Genomic DNA, 24,320 nt, shown 5'->3' on the forward strand with positions numbered 1-24,320 from the left:
GATTCTGCTATTAGCTGAAACATATATTCTTTCCTTGACTTATGATGTAGCCATGTGAAGATACTGCCCTATATGCTAAATATTAGCATTGTATCTTCATTTTGGATTTTAAGATTCATTTCAGGCTTCTGTTCTCAACTGTTCAATTAAACAACTTCGGATTCAACCCTCCTCTACTCAAACTGGCTAACTTTTCCTCCCTCACTTGCTTTCATTAAACACTCTATACCTTACTAGGAATCTGGAAACAATTTTGAGTTTTCTTATTTTTACTACTTGATTAGTTAAACAATCTTAATGTTTGCAGTCTACAAAATTTTCTGTTTATGTTAATAAACATACTGTCAACACATTTCAATCTTCATTGTCTTTTATCAGACCTACTGTCATGATCAAATGACTTAAATGTCAATGTTTGTATTAAAACTCACTAAAGTCATAGTAAATCATCAAAGCCACAGCAATGAAAAAAACACTTTATTTAACTTCTATTTTCTCCAGCCATTCATAAGATGAGGTCCAGCTTCATTAACACGATTAATAGAATTTCCATGACCTGTCTGCCATGCCTTTTTCTAAATTCACTTTCAGACATGGACAACTTTATGTATACAATAACACTATATTGTACATAATTCTAAATATAACTATAAAAGTTAGCAGAAGATTGGATGTAATTAATAAATACATCATCTGATGACTGATAAGAAAACATCATTACTATTTTTTCTACCATATGTACCCAAAGATCTAATATCAATATTACTTTTCTGTCTACAGATATTTATGCATTTTGTTGATTCAGTCATTCTCATTTTTAAACAGTACCTTTAAAATGATAGTGACCTTTGGGGTGGTCACATTAAATACAGCAAAATAATATGTTATTATTTCAAGACTAGGTTGTAGTATGTAAGTGTGATACCAGGGACTTTTGAAACTGTATACTACAACTCACCTGTCAATCAAAATCCTATCATCCTCCACGTTTAGATAATACTCATTGCCTATGATGCTAATGGAGATATTAAACTTCATGGATGATGATTAGCAATTAAGGAGAGATGGGGGATTTTGGTTTTTAAGGGATATTTAAAAGAACAATAATGAAATCCAGCAAATAATGAAAATACAGAAAACTACTTTTTACTCCCGGTTCAGCATAAGCTTAGCTAAATCCATCATTACAGTCTAGGGATGGATGGAGCAGTCCATTAGGATTGCACAGTAGAATGTCTGCTGCAAAGCCTAGTAACTGGGATTCGATCACCAGAATTTGCAGGGAAGAAAGAGAGAAACCACTCAAGCAAGTTGTTCTTAGGCTTATACAAACACTCTGGACAGCATTCATGCCCTGTCTCCAATAATAAATAAATAAATAAATAAATAAATAAATTTAAAGACAGCTATTTTTTACATTAATTGTGTTCTCTGAAGTTGTACAATAAAAGTCTATTCTTTTTCCTTCCTTCTAATAAATATCTTCAAATGTAGAGAAAATAAAAATTCTTCTTCCAACATCAAAGAAAGTTTTCTTTCATGCAGAAAAAAAAATTAAGACTTTCTTTTGTTTTTTTGTTTTTTTTTATTTTTTATTTTTTGAAAGATGGTTTCTCTGTGTAGGTTCAGTGCCTGTTCTGGGACTAGCTCTTGTAGATCATCCAGGCTGGCTCGAACTCACAGAGATCCACCTGCCTCTGCCTCTCTAATGTTAGGATAAAGGCATGAACCATCACCGCCCTGCTGATAAGGGCTTTCTATTGACTCCTCACAGGGAGAAAATCTACTTGCTAAGAATTCATTGTTTATTCACCATAAAATAAGGCTTGATGAATTTGCATTAAATTAGAAATGCAAAGCTAAACATGAAATTCAAAATGTCATTTTTTCCATATAGATACTCAGGATTTTCAGTGATCTTGTCTGAAATATAGCAGGGAGGATTTTCTAGAGGGTCAGAACCAATAGCATGTATATATTATAAAACAGGATTCATTGGACTGGCAGCCACAATGGTAATTGAGTAGGTCAGTGTTGGTTATCTCCATACTACAGAGGCTGAGAACCCTATAGATACTGTGTCATATAAGCTGGATGCTTCAGCAGACCCAAGGTGATGCTAAAGACCTGAAAGACTCCTATTAGGGACTAGTATGTCTATTTAAGCTATCCTTTTCATATTTTCTCCATCCATCCTGAACAAGCACCTCAACAAGATTTCCTTCTTTACCTGCAAAAGTGTCAGTCCATCAAAATTAGTCTCTCTGGAGCATTAAATGAAGGAATGCAAAACCTTACCAGCTTTAAGTATTTTTTTTTTAAGTAAGGAAAAACTACATCCTCTTCCATCATGGGAATGATCAAATAAAACATATCTGTTACCATTTCACTGGCTGCTCATCCTGTGGCATAGTATCATGTTAGGGGCTCAGTAAAAGTCTTTGTTATGGACATGTTTGACATTCTGTACTATCCCTCAGTTGAGCTTTGGTGAGTAAAAGTCTATGTTCTTGAGCCCAAGTATAACCTCTATCTCTGCCTCTACATTATCTTTGCTTTTTAGTTCATAGGAAAATCATAATGATATGCATGTCACCACTATCTACAGAACAAGTAATCCTATCTACTTGATCATGGAAAGTCACTGGTAAGAATTTACACAACACACAAGTATCTTTACATCCTTTTATGTACTCAGCCATACAGCCAAATTATTATCTACAAATTTGAATCACTAAACAATCACACTCTAGGCCCATTTTCTTTAGAAGAAAAATATACGGCCCAGTGTGCTGCCGGAAGTTCTGTCCAGTCTCTAGAATTCTCCTCACTGATGCCTTTCAAAATGGTTTAAGGAAAGGGCTGTAATTCTTCAGGTGTCTGCTTCTAGTTGGTGCCTGCAGAATATATAGAATCAACTGTAATTTGGACTCTGATCTTTTCTTCTTCAGTAAATGTATCATGAGACACATTTTTTGAAGCCAAGGTGCAAGGCTGGGGACAGAAGGCATATAACAGTTGTAGGGAAAATAGATATTTGAGCACTCTTTATGCAACTCATTGTGCATTCTCCTCAGGGCAGATAACATGGATACATATATATTTGATGATGGAGACTGCTGTGCTTACCCAACTTTATGTCTTGGTGGGCCAGGTAACATAGAGCTCACAATGGACAACTTGAATTGCGTGTTAACATGGTGACTTACTGCCAGGTATTTAGTTTCCGCTAAGGCCAAGTGGCAGGTCAAGAGCTGTCTATTCAAGAGAGCTTTTTTCTTTTCAGAAGATGGTAAAAGCTTGCTCATGAAATCCAAGGGCCTCATAATTCCCCTGTAGAAGCCTACTAGACCCTCTGAACAGTATCACTAACTGCCACTAGTACCTCCAATTCTATTAGGTCTGCAGGATCATATGTCTGACCTGAGCATACTACAGAGCATTCTCTTCTTCTGGGCCTACACTACAAAATAGAAACATTTAGAGTCACTTGGTTTATTAATCAGAATAATACCTACAAATGAGGAATGTTCTGCATCCAAAATCCAAGTAAATCTATTAAATGTCGCACTTCCTTCTTGATGGTATAAATTCCCAGGTGCAACAATTTATCCTTCACTTTAATATCAATATTTAAATGCCTCACATCACTGGACCTACAGAAATTTTAGTGATGTAGATGACCCTTGAATTTTTACTGGCTTTATCTTCCATCCTCTGATGCACATGTATGTTACCAAAAAGCAAACAATAGTTACTACCTCTTGTTACTCAGTCTAATCAACATGTCATCATCAATATGATAGGCCACTTGAAGGTATGGGGGTGCAACATCCCTATAAGTTATGATATAGGACTAAAAAATCACAATATTCTTGAGTCATGTTGTCTGTTACTGAGACTCAAGATATTCTTTTGTTCATTGGTTCTGAAATTCTTCTGCTTATCAGGATGGAGCAAGAATTTAGTAGGCTTCCTAGCTACTTCACTTCTGTGAATATTATAATGAACTAGCCAATGGTATAGGTGAGGACATTTTGACTTTCTTTTCCTCTGTTTTCCAATATGGTAATGAAATTCACTTTGTTTGTTTAGTGAGCTACTTATTTATTGCTAATGTAGGGCCATTTTTTATATTTAAATTATCCATTTTTTTGAGAATTAAAAAAATTTATTAATTCTTTGAGGCTTCTTTAAGAATCACATTAACACCCTTTCCCCTGTCCCAGTCCCATCCCTACCTGCTCCAGCTCCTTTATCTTTCTTTCTTCTCTCTCTCTCTCTCTCTCTCTCTCTCTCTCTTTCTCTCTCTCTCCTCCCTCCCTCCTTCCTTTCTTTCCTTCTTTCTTAACCCACAGAGTCCAATTTGTATTACCAGTACAGTTTTTCATAATATGGTTTCTCTATTAGATGTTTAAAGCAGTATAAATCAGAAATCTAGATACAATGTTAAAATATCTCCTTGCTATCCATTGGAGCTTGAGCAACAGTCCAGGGGCCATGCCCTGAAAGAAAATAGACTCTCTCTTCCAGAAGTCATCAGCTGTCAATAAGTTGAGGATTTTGAACTTTAGCCTAAAGGTGAAAATGTACTTCCAGAGTGCTATAAACATAGCTGTCTTATGCTTCTACTCTTGTTAGTTTTTATAAAGTTTTTTTCAAGACATGGTTTCACTGTAGTTTTGAAGCCTGTCCTGGAACTAGCTTTTTTTTTTTAATTTACTTATTTATTTTTTGTTGAAAAAATTTCTGCCTCCTCCCTGCCTCCCATTTCCCTTCCCCTCCTCCTACTCCTCTCCCTTTCTACCCACTATTCTTCCGCTCCCCCCTCTCCTCTCCCCCTCCCCATGGTCCACATGCTCCCAATTTACTCAGGAGAGCATGTCTTTTTCTACTTCCCATGTCAATTAGATCCATGCATGTCCCTCTTAGCGTCATCATTGTAGTCTAGGCTCTCTGGGTTTCTGATTTGTAGGCTGGTTTTATTTGCTTTATGTTTAAAAACCACTTATGAGAGATTACATATGATAATTGTCTTTCTGGGTCTGGGTTCCCTCACTCAATATGATATTTTCTAGCTCCATTCAAAAATCCTTGATTTTTGCCTGCAAAATTTAAGATGTTATTTTTTCTGCTGTGTAGTACTCCATTGTGCAAATGTACCACATTTTCCTTATCCATTCTTCAGTCAAGGGCATTTATGTTGTTTCAATGTTCTGGCTATGACAAACAATGCTGCTATGAACATTGTTGAGCACATATTCTTGTGGCATGATTTAGCATCCTTTAGATATATACCCAAAAGTGGTATTGCTAGGTCTTGAGGAAGGTTGTTTCCTAATTTTCTGAAAAATCATCACACTGATATCCAAAGGGGATGTACCAGCTTGCATTCTCACCAGCAATGCAAGAGTGTTCCCTTTACCCCACATTCCTCTCCAGCATAAATTGTCATCAGTGTTTTTGATCTTAGCCATTCTTACAGGTGTAAGATAAAATCTCAGAATTATTTTGATTTGCATTTCTCTGATGGCTAAGGATGTTGAGTATTTCCTTAAGTGTCTTTCGGCCATTTTAGATTCCTCTGTTGAGAGTTCTCTGTTTAGGTTACTACTCCATTTTTTATTGGTTTATTTGTTCTATTGATGAGGAATTTCTTGAGTTTTTGTATATTTTATAGATCAGACCTCTGTCTAATGTGGGGTTTGTGAAGACCTTTCCTCATTCTGTGGGCTGCCATTTTACTTGTGTTAGAAGTCAGTCAATAATATAATCAGTGGCTGTTTTCCTTTTCTTTTCTTTATTTTTTAATCTTCAGTCTAATGACTATGGGAGAGATGATTCTTTCTCAAGACATATGCAGAATTCTTTAGATTGTTCATATATATCATGAAAAATGAAGTGTTATCTCTGTGCTAATTCTGTGGAATTAGCTAACTCTGCGGAAGTGCTAAAAGTAACTGACCAGCATCATTAAGATTTTTATACTTCATGAGAGGTTTTGGATATCTATCTATCTATCTATCTATCTATCTATCTATCTCACAAAAATATTTACTTCTCACAAAGAATTTATCAGGAGCATCAATCAATGCATAATGTTTATTTTTCCCAAAAGGAAAATATTTTTGTTTTTTAAAATTTTTTTTCAAATACTTGAAGGGAGTGAGCATGCACATAATAGAATTATTCTTACACCAGACATTTGTTTGTTCACCATAGTTCAAGTCAGAGTTTAATTCTCAGTCAGAGTTGACATGTGAATAAATAATATGAGAGTTTACTATACCAACTTGAAAAACAAAACAAAATATATACTTTCTCCAATGTATTAAAAGGATAATCACTAAACATCCAAGATTTGTAAAAATACAGAAACATCACCTCTTAAATGTATTTTTAATTAAAGATTTATTTTATTCCAAATTATGTATATATGTGGAGGGGGTCAGTGCACAGAAGTACTGGTAATTTTGAAAGAAAGAAGGTGTTTGATCTTTTGGAACTGTTGTTATAGGGTGTGAGCAACATGATATGTGTGATAGAAACCCAACTCTGGTCCTCTGCAAGAGCAGTATGTGTACCAAATCACTGTGCCATTTTTACAGAGCCTTTGAATTGTCTTTTCAGTGTTTTCTGAAAAAGACATTTATTTCATCAAGAAAAATTAAAACTATAATACATAATAAAAATTTTATTTTTTATTAAATCTAGGATTCTGAGACTGAAAAGTAACTATTTTCAACTGCATTCCTAAAATAATTTTCCCTTACTTTTGAAAATCTTGCCCCTTGGAATAAAATCAAGAATGAACTCTTTTTTTCTGAGGACATTAAACAAATTCGTGCCATTTTAAGTGATATGATGAAATTTCTAGTAACAAGTTTGTTTCCCCATTATAACTTCCAAGATGGGTAGTTAAAAACAATTCAGGAAGTTCTGTATTTGCTTTTGATACTTTATAAAAAAAGAATATTAAAATCCAACATTTAATAGAGAGGTCTTAGATTTACCTCAAGATTACCTTGAGATATTTATTTGTACTTTAGCGGAATTAAGAGTAATGGTTTAATAAATTTATATCTATTTAGAACTAAGTCTATAGACATTTACTTTTATTTTTCTGGGAAGTCTGAAAAAAAGTATCAATCGGTGTCAAATTGAGGTTTTATATACTTTGGGGAGAGAGTCAAAATTGGAGATCTCCATTGGGTCCCTCCCCTTGGAAATCAGGATACCTAAGGAATAGAGAAAAAAAGTCAGAGGGGTCCAGGATACCAAGAGAACATCACTGAATCAACTAAGTTGAGCTCATATGGGTTCAAACAGACTGAAGCAGCAAGCTCTGGGACTGTGTAGATCCTTGATTCTGTAGGCCATGTTCTCCTGGTGTCCTTGCCCTTCTTTCTCGTACAATTTTTCCTTCCCTTTTTTGGAGGAGTTTTCTGAGCTCCACATAATGTTTGCCTGTTGGTCTCTTTCTGTCCCCATAACCTGCTGGAGGAAGCCTCTCTGATGAGAATTGGGCTAGGCACCAAGCTACAAATATACCAGAATAACATTAGGAATAATTTGATTTTTTTTTGTCAGTCATGTATGGTGTAATTCTACACTATCTACTCTAGACTTCTGAGCCATCCTTCTTCAGGTCCTGAGCCAACCAGGCAGTGTAGGATACGGGCTCCATCTTGTTGCTTGGGCCTCAAGTTAGATCTGTCATTGTCTTCCACAAATTCTCATGCATCTTGCAGGTAGGACAAGTAAAAGTTTTATTGCTAAGTTGATGTTCCAGTTCAACCACTGGGAGCCTAGCCTGGTTTCAGAAGATAGACTGTTCAGATATCATATCTTCCATTACCAAGAGTCTTACTAAGGTCACCCTCATAGGATCTAGGAAGTATCTACTGTACTAGGTTTCCACATTGCCCCCTAAAGACCAGTTGTCTCTCTCCACACTTTTTCCCTCTGTCCCTCCCTTCTCCACTTAAGTCCGTTTGTTCCCATCCCCATACATGTTTACCCACATAATCTATTTTATTCCTCCTTTCCAGAGATATCCACGTGTTCCTCTCCCCATTATTCTCCTTTCATCTAACTTCTCTGAGTCTGTGTGTTGTAGCATGGTTATCATTTACTTTATTTCTAATACCCACTTATAAGTGAGTATATATCATGTTTGTCTTTCTGGTTCTGTGTTGCCTCACTCAGGATAATTTTTTTAAAAAAAGTCCATCCATTTGCCTATGATTTTCATGATGTTAGTTTTTCCCAAAGGCTCAGTAATATTCCACTGTGTAAATTTACCACATTTTTCTTTTCAATTATTTAGTTAAGGGACATCTAAGATTTTTTTCTAGTTTTGACTATTATGAATTAAGCAGTTATAAACATAGGTAAGCAAGTGTCCTTATAGTAGCATGGGACATCCATTGGGTATATGCCGAAGAGTGATATATCTGGGTTTTGAGGCTGATCAATTCCCAATTTCTGACTAACTCTTGACACAAAAGGAAGCTTACAAGAGCAGGAATGAGTTTCATCTATTAAGTGATGTGGGAGTGTCATATATCAATCTGTTGATTTCATTGGTTAAGCAATAAAGAAACTGCTTGGCCCTGTGGGTGGAGTAAACAGAACAAAATGCTGGGAGGAAAAGGAAGTGAGGTCAGACTCCACAGCTCTCCTCTCGGGGGCAGATGCCTCAGAGAGACGCCATGCCCCACTCCCGGGATGAAGCTCCAACCCAGGATGGACATAGGCTAGAATCTCCCCGGTAAGCGCACCTTGGGGTGCTACACACAGATGATTAGAAATGGGCTAAATTAATATGTGAGAATTAGCCCAGAAGAGAATGGGCCAAGCAGTGTTTAAAAGAATACAGTGTCCGTGTAATTATTTTGGGTAAAGCTAGCCGTGGGGGCAGCCGGGTGCCGGGGACGCAGCCCCGCAGCTCTTATTACTACAATTAAGTTATTGGCCAAAGATTACTAATAGGAATCCCAAACAAAAAAGCCAGGCTGTTTCCAAATCTATTTATTGCTCTCAAACTGACTGCAAGTTCCCATTGCTGTAGACAATACCTACATGCCTAATTTATCATGGAGAATTCAAGTTGGTTCACACATATATCCATAATCCCTACTGGCTAGTCTTCTTGGTTCTAGAAGGTACTCTGAACATACAATGAAACATAGTTCTTTAGAAGCTAATACTTTCTACTTGAGGTGAGTGTAAGGAATTACCTCACTTATACTTATCCTCTGTGGTTTTTTTACTAACAAATTCTCCTCTGTGCTGGATATACAAATTTACTTTCTTTTCAGATACTAAGATTATCCTTGATGTAGTAAATAATAAATTTTCATTTTTCTTGCTGCTTTGATATATTAATTGAAAAAAACCATCTTCATTAATGAAGTGTTCTGAGAGCATAAGGTAGTGAGAGATAATCAACCGTAAATTCATACCTATGAATAAAATTATATGAACTGAACAGGTTTGTAGGCAGAGACTGCTCATATATTTCCTTGCCACCCAGACCTCAATAATCACACAGAAACTATATCAATTACAACATTGCTTGCCAATAGCTTAGGCAACTTTCTAGTTAGTTGTTTTATCTTAAAATAACCCATTTCTATTATTTAGTATATCACCACGAGGCTGTGGCTTACAGGGTCACATTCCAGTGACTGTCTCCTTTGGCAGGTAAATAGCATCTCTCTGACTCCACCTACTCTTTCTTTATATCTCTGTTCTGATTTCTTTCATGGCTTTACCCTGCTTAGTCATTAGCCAAAACAATTTTCTTCATCAACCAATAAAAGCAGCATGCATACAGAAAGATATCCCACATAATATCCTTTTTTCAGTCTAATTAAAAAGGAAGATTTTGACTAGAATTGAAGTTATAATATTTCTTTGTAAGTCTAAAGTTTCATATCTTATTTTATTTTTTGTTAAAACTAAGGAAAACTGTAACTAATTGTCTTCTACTTCATCAAAGACTCCAGAAGGATATAATATTACCTAAATAAACAGGAAGTAAATTGTAAGCAACATACAAAACTCTAGACTTGACATACACATCTCAGTGTCTGGACAGTCACCCAAAGTTTTTTTTTGTAACCTTGGGGCATCAGTCTTCAGTCTACAGGTCCATAGTATCTGGCAGACTTTTCCATGCGGTGAGAAATCTGAAAGACTGTTTTGTCTCTATTGGCAGTTTGTCTGTCACTTTTTTCTGTATCCTGTAGAATGTCTGGCAGATTTATTCATGAAGCAAGAACCCAAAAGGACTATCTCACCTTCTTTAGGCAATTTCAGCTTTCACTCTTTTTGGGGGGTCCTGCATGTCCAGTTTATACGGCATACCATCAAATAGTACAGGCAAGAGCAGTTTCTTGACCAAATGTCTAGCAAACTCCATAAGGAGCCTCCTCAATGCTCATCATCCTCTTGAAGTAATTGGTGCTGCCAGGAGTAGATGTGTCTCATTGTCATGAAAAGTCCTAAGTTTTCAAAATGTTCTAAATGCCATATTCTGTAAATCTTTGAAAGGTTTGAAGAATACTTATACATTAGAAATATATCTCTGTTAGAAAACCTAATTAACATGACTACAAACTTGACTATTATGGATGACTATCTTTTAAGCTGTATTTCTTAATTATATATTACATTTTTAAATTTTACAAACACAATACTTTAATCAAGAGCAGAAATATACATATAACAAAATAGTATATGTGCACTAAAGAAATAAAAACTTAAGTATTTATTTGGGTAACAGTCTAATGAAAATGTGTTTATTTAAGCTTGAACCTTGTTTTTACATAATCTGACCAGCAGTGCCAACATTTCTTGGTCTCTGAACCATTTTTCTTCAAATTAGGCCATTTTCATTGTTGTTATTCTCCTACTTAAAAATCTAGTATTATTTACATTAAATTCCACTTCATTTTTGTTTGTTAAGCTATTGAATATTTCTTCTTTTTTAGTCTATCTTGACTGATTTCTAAGGTATTATTTCTGTATGAATTAATATATTAATACTTAATTGTAACTTTGTTTAATCTATTTCTTATCTTAATTAATTATGTTTATATATCCTTAGATAGTACTGGAAATTAATAGAGCTTTTTGTGTAAAAAGAATAATTTTATTTAAGGCAGATCAAAACAGAAGAAGAAATTAAGAAAGGAATGTAGAAATGAGGAAAGAAAGAACGAAAAAAGATAAAAGAAGGAAGGAAGGGAAGGAGGAAGGAAGGAAGCAAGGAAGGAAGGAAGGAAGGAAGGAAGAAAAGGTGACGTCTACCTAATATGGATTACAATTGCCATAAGTGATCAGATTTTGTTTTTGTTTCTGTGTTGTGTCTCAGTACAACACTAGAATCACTACCTGCATTATCACTTAAAGATTAGATAAGGTGTCATCATTGAAACAACAGTTATATGGCAAAGTGGGAATGTATACCTGAGAGCCTGTTCACTCTTCTGGGATACATGACCCCTGTACAAATTATAATACAAATCCAAACCATGGGTTCCTTTTTTCTTAACTACAATTCAGTTGTGAGAATTTGTCACTGTAGGAATGCAATAGGCTCCTGTCCTAGATGGAAGTCAGTTCCTACACTCCTTGAATTGTCCTAATCTAACACTGATTTAGTTTAACAGGAATAGAAAATAAAAGCACAGCCCTAATTGGCATGCCCCTGGAAGTCCTCCCTATTCAGAAGATGTTTCTAGAAATGGGATTTGTGAGACTTGGAAATTCTAATTTGCTTTGGAACTGAACGTTTTCCTCACTCAAGAGTTTCATTTGTGGGTTAGAATAATGATTCTTTAAAACCTACTTCTTTTTTTATAACAATTAAATATTCAAACTTTGGAGTGTGTTTTCTTTTTAAGGGGATACATAGAAGGACAAAATCCATCATATCCTCCTTTGTTTATTTTTCTTGTTTTCTTCCTTCATTCTTTACTGGCCCCCTCCTATCTTCCTCTCTCCACTACTCTTTCCCACGTTTCTCTTCTTCAGAAGTAGTCACCCATGGATATTTTTGTTTACTTGATGGCTTCTTTCAGATATTGTTTGACATGCTCACTACATCTGGCATTTGATTAAAATGAAAACTGAATCTTTGGTTTCACTGAATTCCAATTAGATGCTTTGACAAGAACACTGCAGAATATTCAACACATTGCATGCTCTCTCATCGGGAAGCAGCATCTCTATAGAGGCCCCCAGTGATGAAACACTTCTGTTTCCAAAATGAGCAAAGCCAGCGGCAGACTCACTTATTCATTTTAAAGCTGCATTTTCTCCTCTGCAACTCTCCGTAGGATTGGTTGTAATGACATTATTCAATTCCACATCAGTTCTTCAGCTAGTAGATGTTCAAATTCTCTGAAGATCCCTTCTTGAATCAGTTACTTCAGCTGGAGGCACTAATTTTGCAAGAAAATTTTCTGCTTATTTGACGTTTAACTAGGTAAACAGCAAATCCTCGATTGAGAGCAATAAATCTTAGAGAAAGCATGAATCAGGGGATGTAGTGATTTAAATGATTCTGTTATCTCTTTTGGCTCCTTGTGATGTGGTATGGGTTTCCTTAATATTTAAATGCTTCTCAGGTGTGACTGGACTGTCCTCTCAGTTGATGAAGACATGCTAAGTTTAAATTTTAAAGTGCATCTGGTTGACATTTGTAAGATATTGTGTCTCTAGCAATAACCTGGAATGTAAGTCAATTAATCATAATCCTGTCAAGTACAATTCTTTGTAGCTTGTTTATAAAAACACATCATACAGGAATAAAGTAGAAAAGAGTATGGAAGAATCAGCGTGGAAATCAAAGAGTTTATTGCTTCTCTTTTTTGGTACTAATACCTTAAGATAAGATTTAAAACAGATTTCAATCGCTTTATAGAGAGATGAGAAATATTTTAAATGCATTAGAGTAGAGCTTGTTTAGAAGCAATATTTGGTATTGAATGCATCCCCAAATGCTTTTATGTGTAGAATAAATATTTCAGACTGAAATTCTTATTTCAACCTTATCTTTGCTTTGCAGCCACGCACGGAAAGAAAGAAGAGAAAGCCAAGACAGTGGAGCAAGGTAAAAAAAAAAGTGAAGCAGGTTGACATTATCTTCTTTAGAAAGAAAACAACATGAGGAGGAAAACACTGGATTCAGACAGGCAGAAGACAATAACCTTTAAATCTCTTGCTCCATAGCAATGTCCTTTCATGTGTTTTTTTTTTGGACAGGGAGAATGTGAGGCAACTATCTGGCCTTGTCTTTCTTCTGTGTATTTAGCTTTGAGTATAAATCAGAACAGGAAACCTATATCGACTGCTTCATTGCACCACAGAGATGCTGAGGGGTATTGATAATGAGAAAATGAGCTAGGTAATGAGTAGACACTTTTCTGTTTGGGTTTTGATTTCAGTACCACCTCACAGGTGATAGCCTGAAGAATAAACATAATTCGGCCCAATTTATGAAAACTAATTTATATTGCTTTAAAAAGAATTTGTTAAAGTTAAGGCACTGGGGCAAAGGGAAGCAAAAGTTTATTACAGTTTATGTGATGACTTTGGTGGCTGATTGCCTGAAAATTTAATATTAAACATTATAAAGTCATAAATTTATGAGTATTTATATATTTATTGTTTAATGTAGCTATACCACAATATCACTCCAGAATATGCTTTAAAATGCTCCTGACCATGGTCTCTTATCATTGAGAGTGATATTGTCCTTGTTCCTGCAGCTCAACTAAGTTAAAAGATTTAAAGACTTTTATAGTGAAAATAGCATAATAATTATGCTGATAAAATTTTCCATTTATTTGGCTTCTGGGTACCACCGACAATTTAAGGAATCAATGCAATGTTTCAGCCAACTCTGTTTGAGAAAAGTGTCTACATTAGTGTCTAAAATACAAAGCACAAACACAGGATCATGTTTTGGCTTGCTCACTTATGCAGCTTTCCATATTGAAATTTCTTAGTCGAAATGAAAACAATCATTCCCAGTCTGCTTTACTGACAAAAGACAGTTTAGCCCAAATAAAAAAATCTTATGAAAGGATACAACAAATTATAAATTCCTAAATTGCATATATACTAATTTAGGTCATTTTTTCACAGTTCTGACAAATTATCATAGCATACAGTAGTCCACTGAACATCATGGTTTTCTGTTCTCTAGTCATAACAATTACTTATCATAGCTTGCTTTGCTTCTTATTTTACCATTGTCTTTTTTATGTTTTTGGTTTGGCTTTGTTTTTGTATTCAGGATTTACTTTTGGCCTCAAACATGCCAAGCATGTATAATTATGCAGTATCCCAAGTCTAGTAGAACGTTTTAAAACAGTACCACATGTCAAAAGTAGACTGGCTAGTAATGGAGAATAGTGGTACCTAACATAATTGCTAGGAACACTGAATGCTTATTTAAGAAAGTGTCCCTTTTATTAACTCACTGATGTTTCATGAATTTGGCAATGGTTCATTAGGATGTGAACTTAATCTTTCAGATTATTTTTATTATAATTTTATTAAAATTACATTTTACCATATTAAAATTTAGCATTGCATGCTAATATAAAGTTAAGAAATTATTTTTATAACAATTGTAAAACATTTCAGTTTTAAATGTATGAGAATGAGCTCTCATATTTTAAAACATAGACAAATTTAGTATATTTAAACACATTGCCTTTTTGTGGTGGTCTATTTATGCCAATAGCTGGTGATAGATATTTTTAAAACTTGAATAAAGCAGAGAGTTTGCATGCGAAAAAAATCTAACTTTGATCTATGTGTTTTATGACAGAATTCTAATATTTATTCTTAAGTGAATCTTTTAGAACTCTGTTTTCATTTCTTTTCTACATAGCTTTAGTTAGCTTCAGAAATATTTATAATCTAAATAATGCATTGAGAAAAAACAAATATTATCAAGATACTTTTTCATTCATTTAAGTTTTAACTTGTGGATTTCTTTAGGGAAAACATCATGATTTACTTAATTCCTGTCAGATTTCAATGTGCTGTGCACTCTAAAACTCTAGTTGTGCATATTGAACTGATGGATATAGGTGCATCCCAGCTATGCATGAATACATTAACTCAAGCCCACTTTACATTATGGCAGACACTCTTTAGAAATGGTGGATTAATTTCTGATGAGCCTAGTTTATAAAAAAGAGACATCATCACATAGAAGGGGAGACTAGGGGAACTAAGATGTCCAGAACTCCACAAATTGCTATTTTAGTTTTAGTGTATGATGGGTTATGTTATTTTTATTTTCTTCATGCAGATCATATATTTGCTAGATTATAGGTTTGAAGATTAGGATTTTCTATATCCTTATACTTAAAAGTCATGTAATTAGGAAGACATCCACAAGGTTCTATTTAGGAGTATCAGAACGGCTCTCAATAGACGTGTATCAGAATGGCTTTCAAAAGACATTTCCACAGCTTATATGGCTGTGCTTATTGGAGGAATCAGTGTGTTAAAGTTGAGCGTGATGGCTATGTGCTGCCATGCACAGATACATCATTATAGTTCATGTACGTGTCTCAAAATAGCACATTGTGGTTCAATGAGGTAATGCTCATTTTGAAAATTAATTTATTAAAACTAGATGATTTTATGTACTTTTTCAAAGTAGACCTGCAGTCTTAAATCATACTTCCCTGTCTTTCAATCTTTCTGCTTCCGAAAGAAACAACTGGTGTGGTTTTCTTAGAGCTAGCTAAGGGAGAGCAAACAGCTGCTCTAAAGAAGAAGCACTACAAGCACAGGAAGAGAGCAGTGAAGACAATTCTTTTGGGTCTCAGTAGAAAGGTTGGAGTAAAGCAGGGGGAAAGTGGGGAAAAGAGACACAAATTAATCATTTGTGAATTGTTTTTATTTCTGTCATTCATTCTGATTCATAAAATTATTGAAGTCATGTTTAGGATTTGTTCTAAGAGCCTCCCACCGTGGCCCATCAATTGATTGTATGTTCAATAAATATTTGTTGGTTGATTGCAAACATAGAGAAAAGGTCCAGAAAGAAGTCTAAGCTGAGCCAGATTCAACAACTTATGCTGAACACATTTTGTAGCTATAAGAATATTCTGTAATGTCAAGTTCTAACAAAAAATGTAGGCAAAAGTTAAAAAGTTAGATTAAATCTTCACCTTATTAATTCAAAAGTAGAAACAATAGAGAAAATGTAATTATTATTCAACAACTCTATTAGTTATCATATATTTATAGTTGGTTATTATTCAGAAGTTGGGTGTGATGAACAATCATATGGACAAAGATATGGAAATTATTTAGTTTATTAATTATAAGTAAGTTAATTTGAACTTCTTAACAAGGCAAAAGAAAAGAGATAGTTAAATTATTGCTTAATTGTGCAAATTCGTGTGCCAAACTCAGTAAAGTATACCTTATCCTTGCTTTTAAAATAAATTTATATACTTAGGGAAGAATCAAAAGCTAATATTTTTCTCAAATGAAAAATTTCTGATACTCTGATACACAGTGTTAAACAGAGTATTTCTTACATTAGATTATTATTATTTTACAGGAGGCCTTGTATAGAAAGCCTCTTATTGTATAAGATTGCAATAAAGTCAAACTGTACACTTAAATGTATATGTAAAGTTCAGTATTATAAGGTGAATTTTAAAAGGCTGTAACTAAGTTATTATATGTAGCATTTCATCCTCCTATTAAACAAAACGAACTTACAACCCAGTTAATTTGACGCATGACAATTTTTTTAAGAACAATGTTTGATTTCCTATTAACCAATAACATGAATTTGAAAAAATTGGTCATCACTTTATAAAGTGTAAATTATGAAAGTAAACATCAAAACTATGTCAAGGTTGACTTTGTCTATAAGATATTCAATTTTTCTTTAAATTTAGAAAGGTTTCAGTACACATAAGCAATCTAATCTGTATGCATATGAAAGGTTTCTGTCTTTCTTTGGGTTGGATGTGATTCTGTAAACTATGTTACCCATATAATTGTAAGAGCCTTAAAATTTGTCAGGATAAATGGTGGAAAACAAGTACATTGTGTGTGAGCCATTATGCTCCTTTATCTCAGTACACAGCCTTTGTGTATGCACTGGTTATTTTTTAATCTGTGATGTGTAATTATTGTACACTCATTCTGAGTTTAAAGTGATTGTTAAAAATATCTTAGAGCAGTGATTTCCCTGAGACAGTACTACTTATTTGAATGATTGGGTTTATATTTTTTGTATACCAAAATTCTTTTTAAAAAGGAAGGAATTTAAACTTTAAAAAATCAATGGAGTAAAACTAAAAAGCTTAGTTGACCCAATTGTATTTAATGATTTGTTTGAAGTGTGTTTATAAAAAACCAATCTGCATATGTTGATTAAGTCTTGTTGTTGACCCTCAATAAATTTTAAATGATAAAAAATGATTGATTCCTGTGAATTTCAAACCTTTGAAAATGGTTTTACTTCATTGTTTAATATTTATTGAGCGCCCACAACAGGCCAGGCGCTGGGAAGGGTTGTGCTTGACTCAAGAGTGAAGCTGATCTACAAACAACACCAAACAATACATGCATGTGTACCCTCCATTCTTTTTTAAAACTTAGTTTGCATATTTTAAACAATGTTTACCAATTCATCATTTTACACAGTCATAGTGACATTTTACTTCATCTTACCCTTATTTAGTACTTTTATATTAAGTCCTTCTCGTTTGACTCATACGACCTATAGCAAATTCCTTTTCAGTTCTTGCTCTCTTGGTTTTTCCACCGTCTGCTCCATTTTCCCTTCAGTAGACAAAAAGCTCTAAATTCTACATGTCACAGCAGAACACATTACTCAAGGAAGTTTGTGTTTTTATACGTGTTTCTTCCTCAGAACCACCATCTGTCATGCATCATTTGATGCACGTCATTCAAATTTTTATTGATAGCATTGATATTCAACACTGAAGACATTTTTTTTTTGCCTAGGAAATGAACCACCTGAGTAATGATGATGATGTGATGTGATGATGATGATATGCATTAATGTCATTCTTTTCTTTCAAAACATAAAGATACAAGCATACATGTCAGATTGTCTGAAGTTCATTCTCCAATCCTTGCCTCTGTAAAGTACCACTCTTACCATCCAGGAGCCTCAGTAAGAAGAAAGTCAGGAGGGGTGGTAGGTAGAAGGACTAAACTGGATACGTTGAATCTCAGGGCAGGAAACAAAACTCCAAAAAAAGCATCACTCCTACGTTGCCTTCATTCAGTACCTTCTGTGATCCACTAATATACTTTCTCCACAAACAATTCAGTGTTTTAGGTTCCTAAAGTAACAAGCTCTTTGTGTCATCTGTGTGTCTCTATTTCACTTATAATCCTTAAACTTTGTCTTAATCTGAAAATAAAAGAATACAAATATGAACCATTTCTTTTTGCATAGTTGACTATGATTATAAATATAAGGAAATTTTTCATGTGACCTGTTAATATAATGACAAAGTATTTTATATTTGCTTTGGGAATAGATTATATAATTTGAGGAAACTTTCTTTTTTTAAAATATTTATTTATTATGTATACAATATTCTGTCTACATGTATGCCCGCAGGCCAGAAGAGGTCACCAGACCTCATTACAGATGGTTGTGAGCCACCATGTGGTTGCTGAGAATTGAACTCAGGACCTTTGGAAAAGCAGGCAATGCTCTTAACTGCTGGGCCATCTCTCCAGCCCGAGGAGACTTTCAACCAAAATAAAAATGTGTACAGTTTTCACCATTTTCTACATTTTGACATCAGGTGGATGTTTCATTCCCATTTCCATCATAAGGAAACTGTCCTCACACGTACTGTTTCTCCTCAATGGCATTCTGATCACCATTAGTACTATTTGGAACTAAGAAACATTAAGTATTTAACTCAACTCTGCATATTATTTGACTTTGTAAAGTGGATTGTATAGAAGGCTGAAGAAATGCATTATAGTTTGTACTACTCAACACAAGTGCATACCACCTCTAGATTTCAAAAGCAGTAGCCAATTGCTTCTTAGATTTTCTATTAAAAACTATATCATTCATGCTACTAAACTGAGCCCATATATTGGCTGTATCTCTTTTTCCCTTGAAACAGAATGTATGTCAAAATGGTTACATTCATAAAGTTAATTGCTTAGAGAAAAGATTATCTTTGATTTTTTGTCGAATTGACTTATTTTTAAGACATATTGGTTTTCCTACTAAAGATCTACTTATAATAAAATAAAATGATTTGCATTTATTATTTGTTTGCATTTAGTGTGTATGAGGTACCTTAGTATAAATTAGTGGATTGTCAACATAATAATTTAGAGGCAAATTTCAGAAAAAAAAAACTGATATTTTCAACTCTACTATTTTATCGCAGTAAATGAAATCACACATTTTAAGTTATTTCAAGAACTAGTGTGAATTTTACATCATAGATAAGTTGAACTTGTGTAATATTGCCTTACTTTTTGATAAAATGTTAGTATAAGCTTGTTGAAAAATTCTTGAAATGTCAAATTTCAATTCATAATTTCCTCCAATAGTTTGTATTTATAAAACATTGCTTAAAAAAGTTCTTCATCATTATAGCTAGAAACATTTGAGTTCCATTCACTTGAATTTTATACATTACAATATAAAGAATAGTCATATAATTATCTAATGGCACTATATTATCATTTAAAACTCTGAAAATAAAATTTATCATGAAAAATTCTTGAGTTAGTACATTTAATTTGTGTCTTCAAAAGAGAAAAAAATTATGTAATTTAGTGATAGTTACGAAATATTAAGTCAACATAAAGGTATCTCAAAATAAAATATATTGTAGCTTATTCTTATTATATATTTACTATGACATTGGCTAGTCTTGTCCTATGTTCATATATCAATTACTTTATTAGGCAATTCTTGAATAGCCTTCCATTGTATGAGAAATCCATAAGAATACATTTCTCAATGAAAGACAACCTATGTCTAAATCATTCCTATTTTTCATAAATGCTTAAGAACATACTGAATTCCTTTTGTGAGAACAGTCTATGCAAAATGAAAGTAGGAAAATCAGATTCAAATTTCAAAATGAAAAAACATTGTAGGACCAGCAAGATGGATAGGAGGATAAAGATGCTTGATATTAAAGTCTGGAGATCTGAGTTTTACCCCTCAACTTGTATAAAAATGGAAAGAGATGTCAACAAAAGCTATCCTCTTGCCTATGTACATACGCACACACACACAGACATAAAAACAGACATACACACAAATATATGTGCACACATGAACGTACAAACAAAAATTCTTTCAATAATATGGAAATTGAAAACCTTCTAGAAATAATCTGAATAAAATGCTAACATTTAAAATATTTTCATACATTTAGTTTACAATTAAATTTCAAAAGATATCAGCAAAACATGATGTTGAATAGTAAATAAATGAGATGTAGTTCTATAAAAATGAATTTAGCCATGGGGTTCTGTAATAAGTACATAAGTTGTCTTGGAGATTAATACCCTGTATATACATATATATATGAATAATGAATTATATGTTAAGAATCAAATTATGAAAATGCCATAATATATTGTTTCTGGAGGCAGAAGACTGTAAGTGACCTAATGATGAGTGGCTGAAACTGTTTTTACAAAAAGGCAATATTGACTTTTATTAGTTCTTCAGTACATGCTTCATTCTTTTATTAAAACTTTATTGAATTAATATCATGAACAAAATAAAGTTGGAATATGGTAGTATTCATAATATGCTTCATGAATAAAATGAAAGTTGGGATATGATAGTAATCATTATGAATTATTGCCTGAAAAACTCCATCAAGAAACTCCTATAGCTGATAAACACACTAAACAAAGTTTGCTGGATTCAAATTAACGAACAAAAATCCTTAACCCTCCTATATACAAATAAGAAATGATCTGAGAAGAAAATGGTGGAAACAACATTTCACACTAACCTTAAATAATAAAAAAATATGTTGGGGTATCTCTAATCAAACAATTAGAAGATTTGTATGATAATTACTTCAAGTCTTTTTAGAAAAAAATTGAAGACAATGTCAACAGATGAAAAGATCTCACATGCTCAAGCAACAGGAGGGTCAATATAATATAAATGACTTTCCTACCAAAAGCAAACTACAGATTCAAAGAAATCCACATCAAAATTCCAGCACAATTCTCTACAAATCTCAAGAGGAGAATTTTCATCTTCATGTGGAAACAAAAAAAATCCTTAGGATAGCTAAAACAACCCCAAGTAATAAAAGAACTGTGGGAGGCATCAGTAACCCTTATTTCAAGCTGTACTACAAAGGAATAGTAACAAAAGACGTTTGGGCACAAGAAACGGACAAGTTGATCATTGGAATATAATTGAAGACTCAGACACAAATCCACACACCCATGGCCTCCTGAGTCTTCATAAAGAGGCCAGAAATACACACTGGAAAGAAGAGAAATTTTAACAAATGATGCTAGTCAAATGGGCAACTGCTTGTAGCAGAATACAATAGATTCATATTTGCTACCCTCCCAAAAATTAACTCCAAATGGATACAAGACCTGAACCTAAAACCAGATACACTGAACCTTGCAAAAGAGAAAGTGGTGAATAGATTTGAAGTCACTGGCATAGAAAAACACTTTATGAATAGAACACATTATCATAGGAACTAATATCAACAATTAACAAATGGAACCTCATAAAACTGAGGAGCTTCTTCATGGAAACGACTCCATCATTCAGACAATGGAGCATCCTACAGGAAGAGAAAAGATTTTTACTTACTGCACATTTTCTAGAGGACTAATATTCAAAAAATATAAAGAACAGAAGTAGCTACATTTAAAAAAACAAATGACCCATTTAAAAATGTGATATAGATATAAAAAGAATTCTCAAAAAAGGAAACTCAAATGAACAAGAAACACTTTTTAAAAAATTAGTCAATATCCTTAGCCTTAGGGAAATGCAATTAGAAACTACTTTGAGACTTCATCTTACACTAGTCAGAATGGCTAGAATTAATAAAACAAGTGGCAGCTCATTATTGCCAGAATGTGAAGTAAGAGAGACACCCATCCATTGCTGGTAGGAATTCAAAATTTTACAGTCACGATGGAAATTAGTATGGTGGTTCCTCAGGAAGATAGGAATTGATGTATCTCAAGATCCAGCTGTATCACCCTTGATATACACAGAAAGGACGCTTCATCCTTTCGCAAAGACATTTACTCAATCATGTTAATTTGGGCTCTATTCAAAGTAGCCAGAATTTGGAAACAATCTACAAGTCCCTCAACAGAAGAATGAATAAAGAAAATGTGGTATATTTACACAGTGGAATATTATCATGAAATTTGAAGACAAATGGATGGAGCTAGAAAAAAAATCATCCTGAATGAGGTATCCCAGATCAGAATATGGTATGTATTAACTTACATGAGGATATTAGCTGGAAAGTCAATGATAACCAAGAAATAATTCATAGAAAAACAGAGGGTAGGTGTAGAGTAAGGGAGTAGAGGAAAGAGATAGACCTCTTTATGGAAGAGAAACAGAATAGATAGTTATAGATGAGTGGGGGCCTGGAATGGGAGGATCAAGTGGGGAAGGTGGGATGATTCATTGAGGAAAGGAATACAGAAAGAGTCAGCTAAAATTAAGGGCCATTTGATGGTTAGTATGGAGGTCTAATGCAGTAGAAACCTCCTAAAATATATACATATATGAAGGCAATATAAATGAAATTGCCAGGTAATGGTGTAGAATGATTCTCAACTGGCCATTTCTTGTCACTAAATGAAGCTTCCCATATTGAGATTGGGTTACTACAAGTTGAGGCCCCACAAGAATCCCTGAATAACCCAGACTGTTGTCAAGTTTATGGGTTTCTTTCTACAAACTTATAGCAAAGACCCCTTATTTATTTATTTATTTATTCATTCATTCATTCATTCATTCATTTATTCATTCATTGAAATATTTTTTGAGACAGGGTTTCTCTGTGAAGTTCTGGTTGTCCTGGAACTCACTCTGTAGACCAAGTTAGGCTAGCCTTCTACTCAGAGATCCACCTGCCTCTGCCTCCTGAGTACTGGGATTAAAAGCATGTGCCACCCCGGAAAGGCCCATGTTTGAAGACAACATTCACTCGGCTCTTTAAACATGGATGTGTAGAGCTAATGACTACCTAGAGGCTTCACGCCCATTTTGCCATGTCTTTCATACTGGAAAGTACTCTACACACTCTCAAAAGAGAAACATAAACACCAAGCCAGCCTCAGATCCTTCATCTACAATGGTGTAAGATAGGCTGGGGCAATGGTGGCACAAAGATTTCAGATTAACCCATCATAACTGTTTTGACTTTAGGTTCATACTGTAAGATAGAACCCATACAGGTGACCAAGAACTTGAAACTAGACAGGACAGCAGCCTAGGATAAAACCGAGTACTAGTGTTTTACTAAAAGAACATAGTAGCAAAGTAATTCCTAATGACATTCTGCTATATTCATAGATCAGTGCCTTGATCAGCCATGTTCAGAGAAGCTTTCTCCTGCAGGAAATTGGAACAAATACAGAGACTCACAGCCAGATATCATGCAGGAATCGAGAGTCCTGGGAACACTCAGTCTTAAACAGGAAGTTTCTATCAAACCCCACCCCAAAGAGCAAAGGGAAACCTGCTGAAGGGGAAACAGGAAGAATGTAAGGGCCAGAAGGATGGAGGGCAGCAGGAAAACAAGACCTTATACATCAACACACACAAAGTTTATTTGAACTCATAGAGACTGAGGCTGCATGCAATGGGCCTGAAAGGCTATGCGACAGTTCCTGTGCGCACAGATTATGAATTTTAGTTTAGTGTTTTTATAGGATTCTTTAATGTGTGAATGAGTGTCTCTGATTCTTATATGTTCTTTTAGGTTCTACTATTAGTCTGTCCTGTCCAACTTCAATGTGATTATTTTTGTTTTATCTTAATATATTTTATTTAGTTACATTTCATTATTATCTCTTAGAAGCCTGTTCTTTTCTGATGACAGAAAACAAAGTGGATTTAGATGGGAAGAAACTGGGAAGATTAGAGAGTGGGGAAATTGAAATCAGGATATATTACACGAGAAAAGAATCTATTTTCAATAAAGGGGAAAAAAGAGAAAAAGGGAAAAGAAGGACATTACCATTATGACTAAGTGTATAGTTGTCTTTAT

The 24,320-nt window shown here is 34.1% G+C and overlaps 1 protein-coding gene across 1 annotated transcript in view; it reads left to right on the forward strand.

Annotated features, from left to right (window-relative positions):
* The window catches only part of LOC121449281 (triadin-like), a 46,173-nt gene that overhangs the window by 15,173 nt on the left and 6,680 nt on the right, over positions 1-24,320 (forward strand). The window contains exon 7 of the mRNA XM_041653587.1: positions 13,082-13,126. Coding sequence (XP_041509521.1) covers positions 13,082-13,126 — 45 coding nt within the window. The remainder of the gene's footprint in view (positions 1-13,081; positions 13,127-24,320) is intronic.

The sequence above is a fragment of the Microtus oregoni genome, unplaced genomic scaffold (genome assembly GCF_018167655.1).
Source record: "Microtus oregoni isolate MIOR12 unplaced genomic scaffold, Mior012 000006F_ref0000085, whole genome shotgun sequence".
NCBI lineage: Eukaryota > Metazoa > Chordata > Mammalia > Rodentia > Cricetidae > Microtus > Microtus oregoni.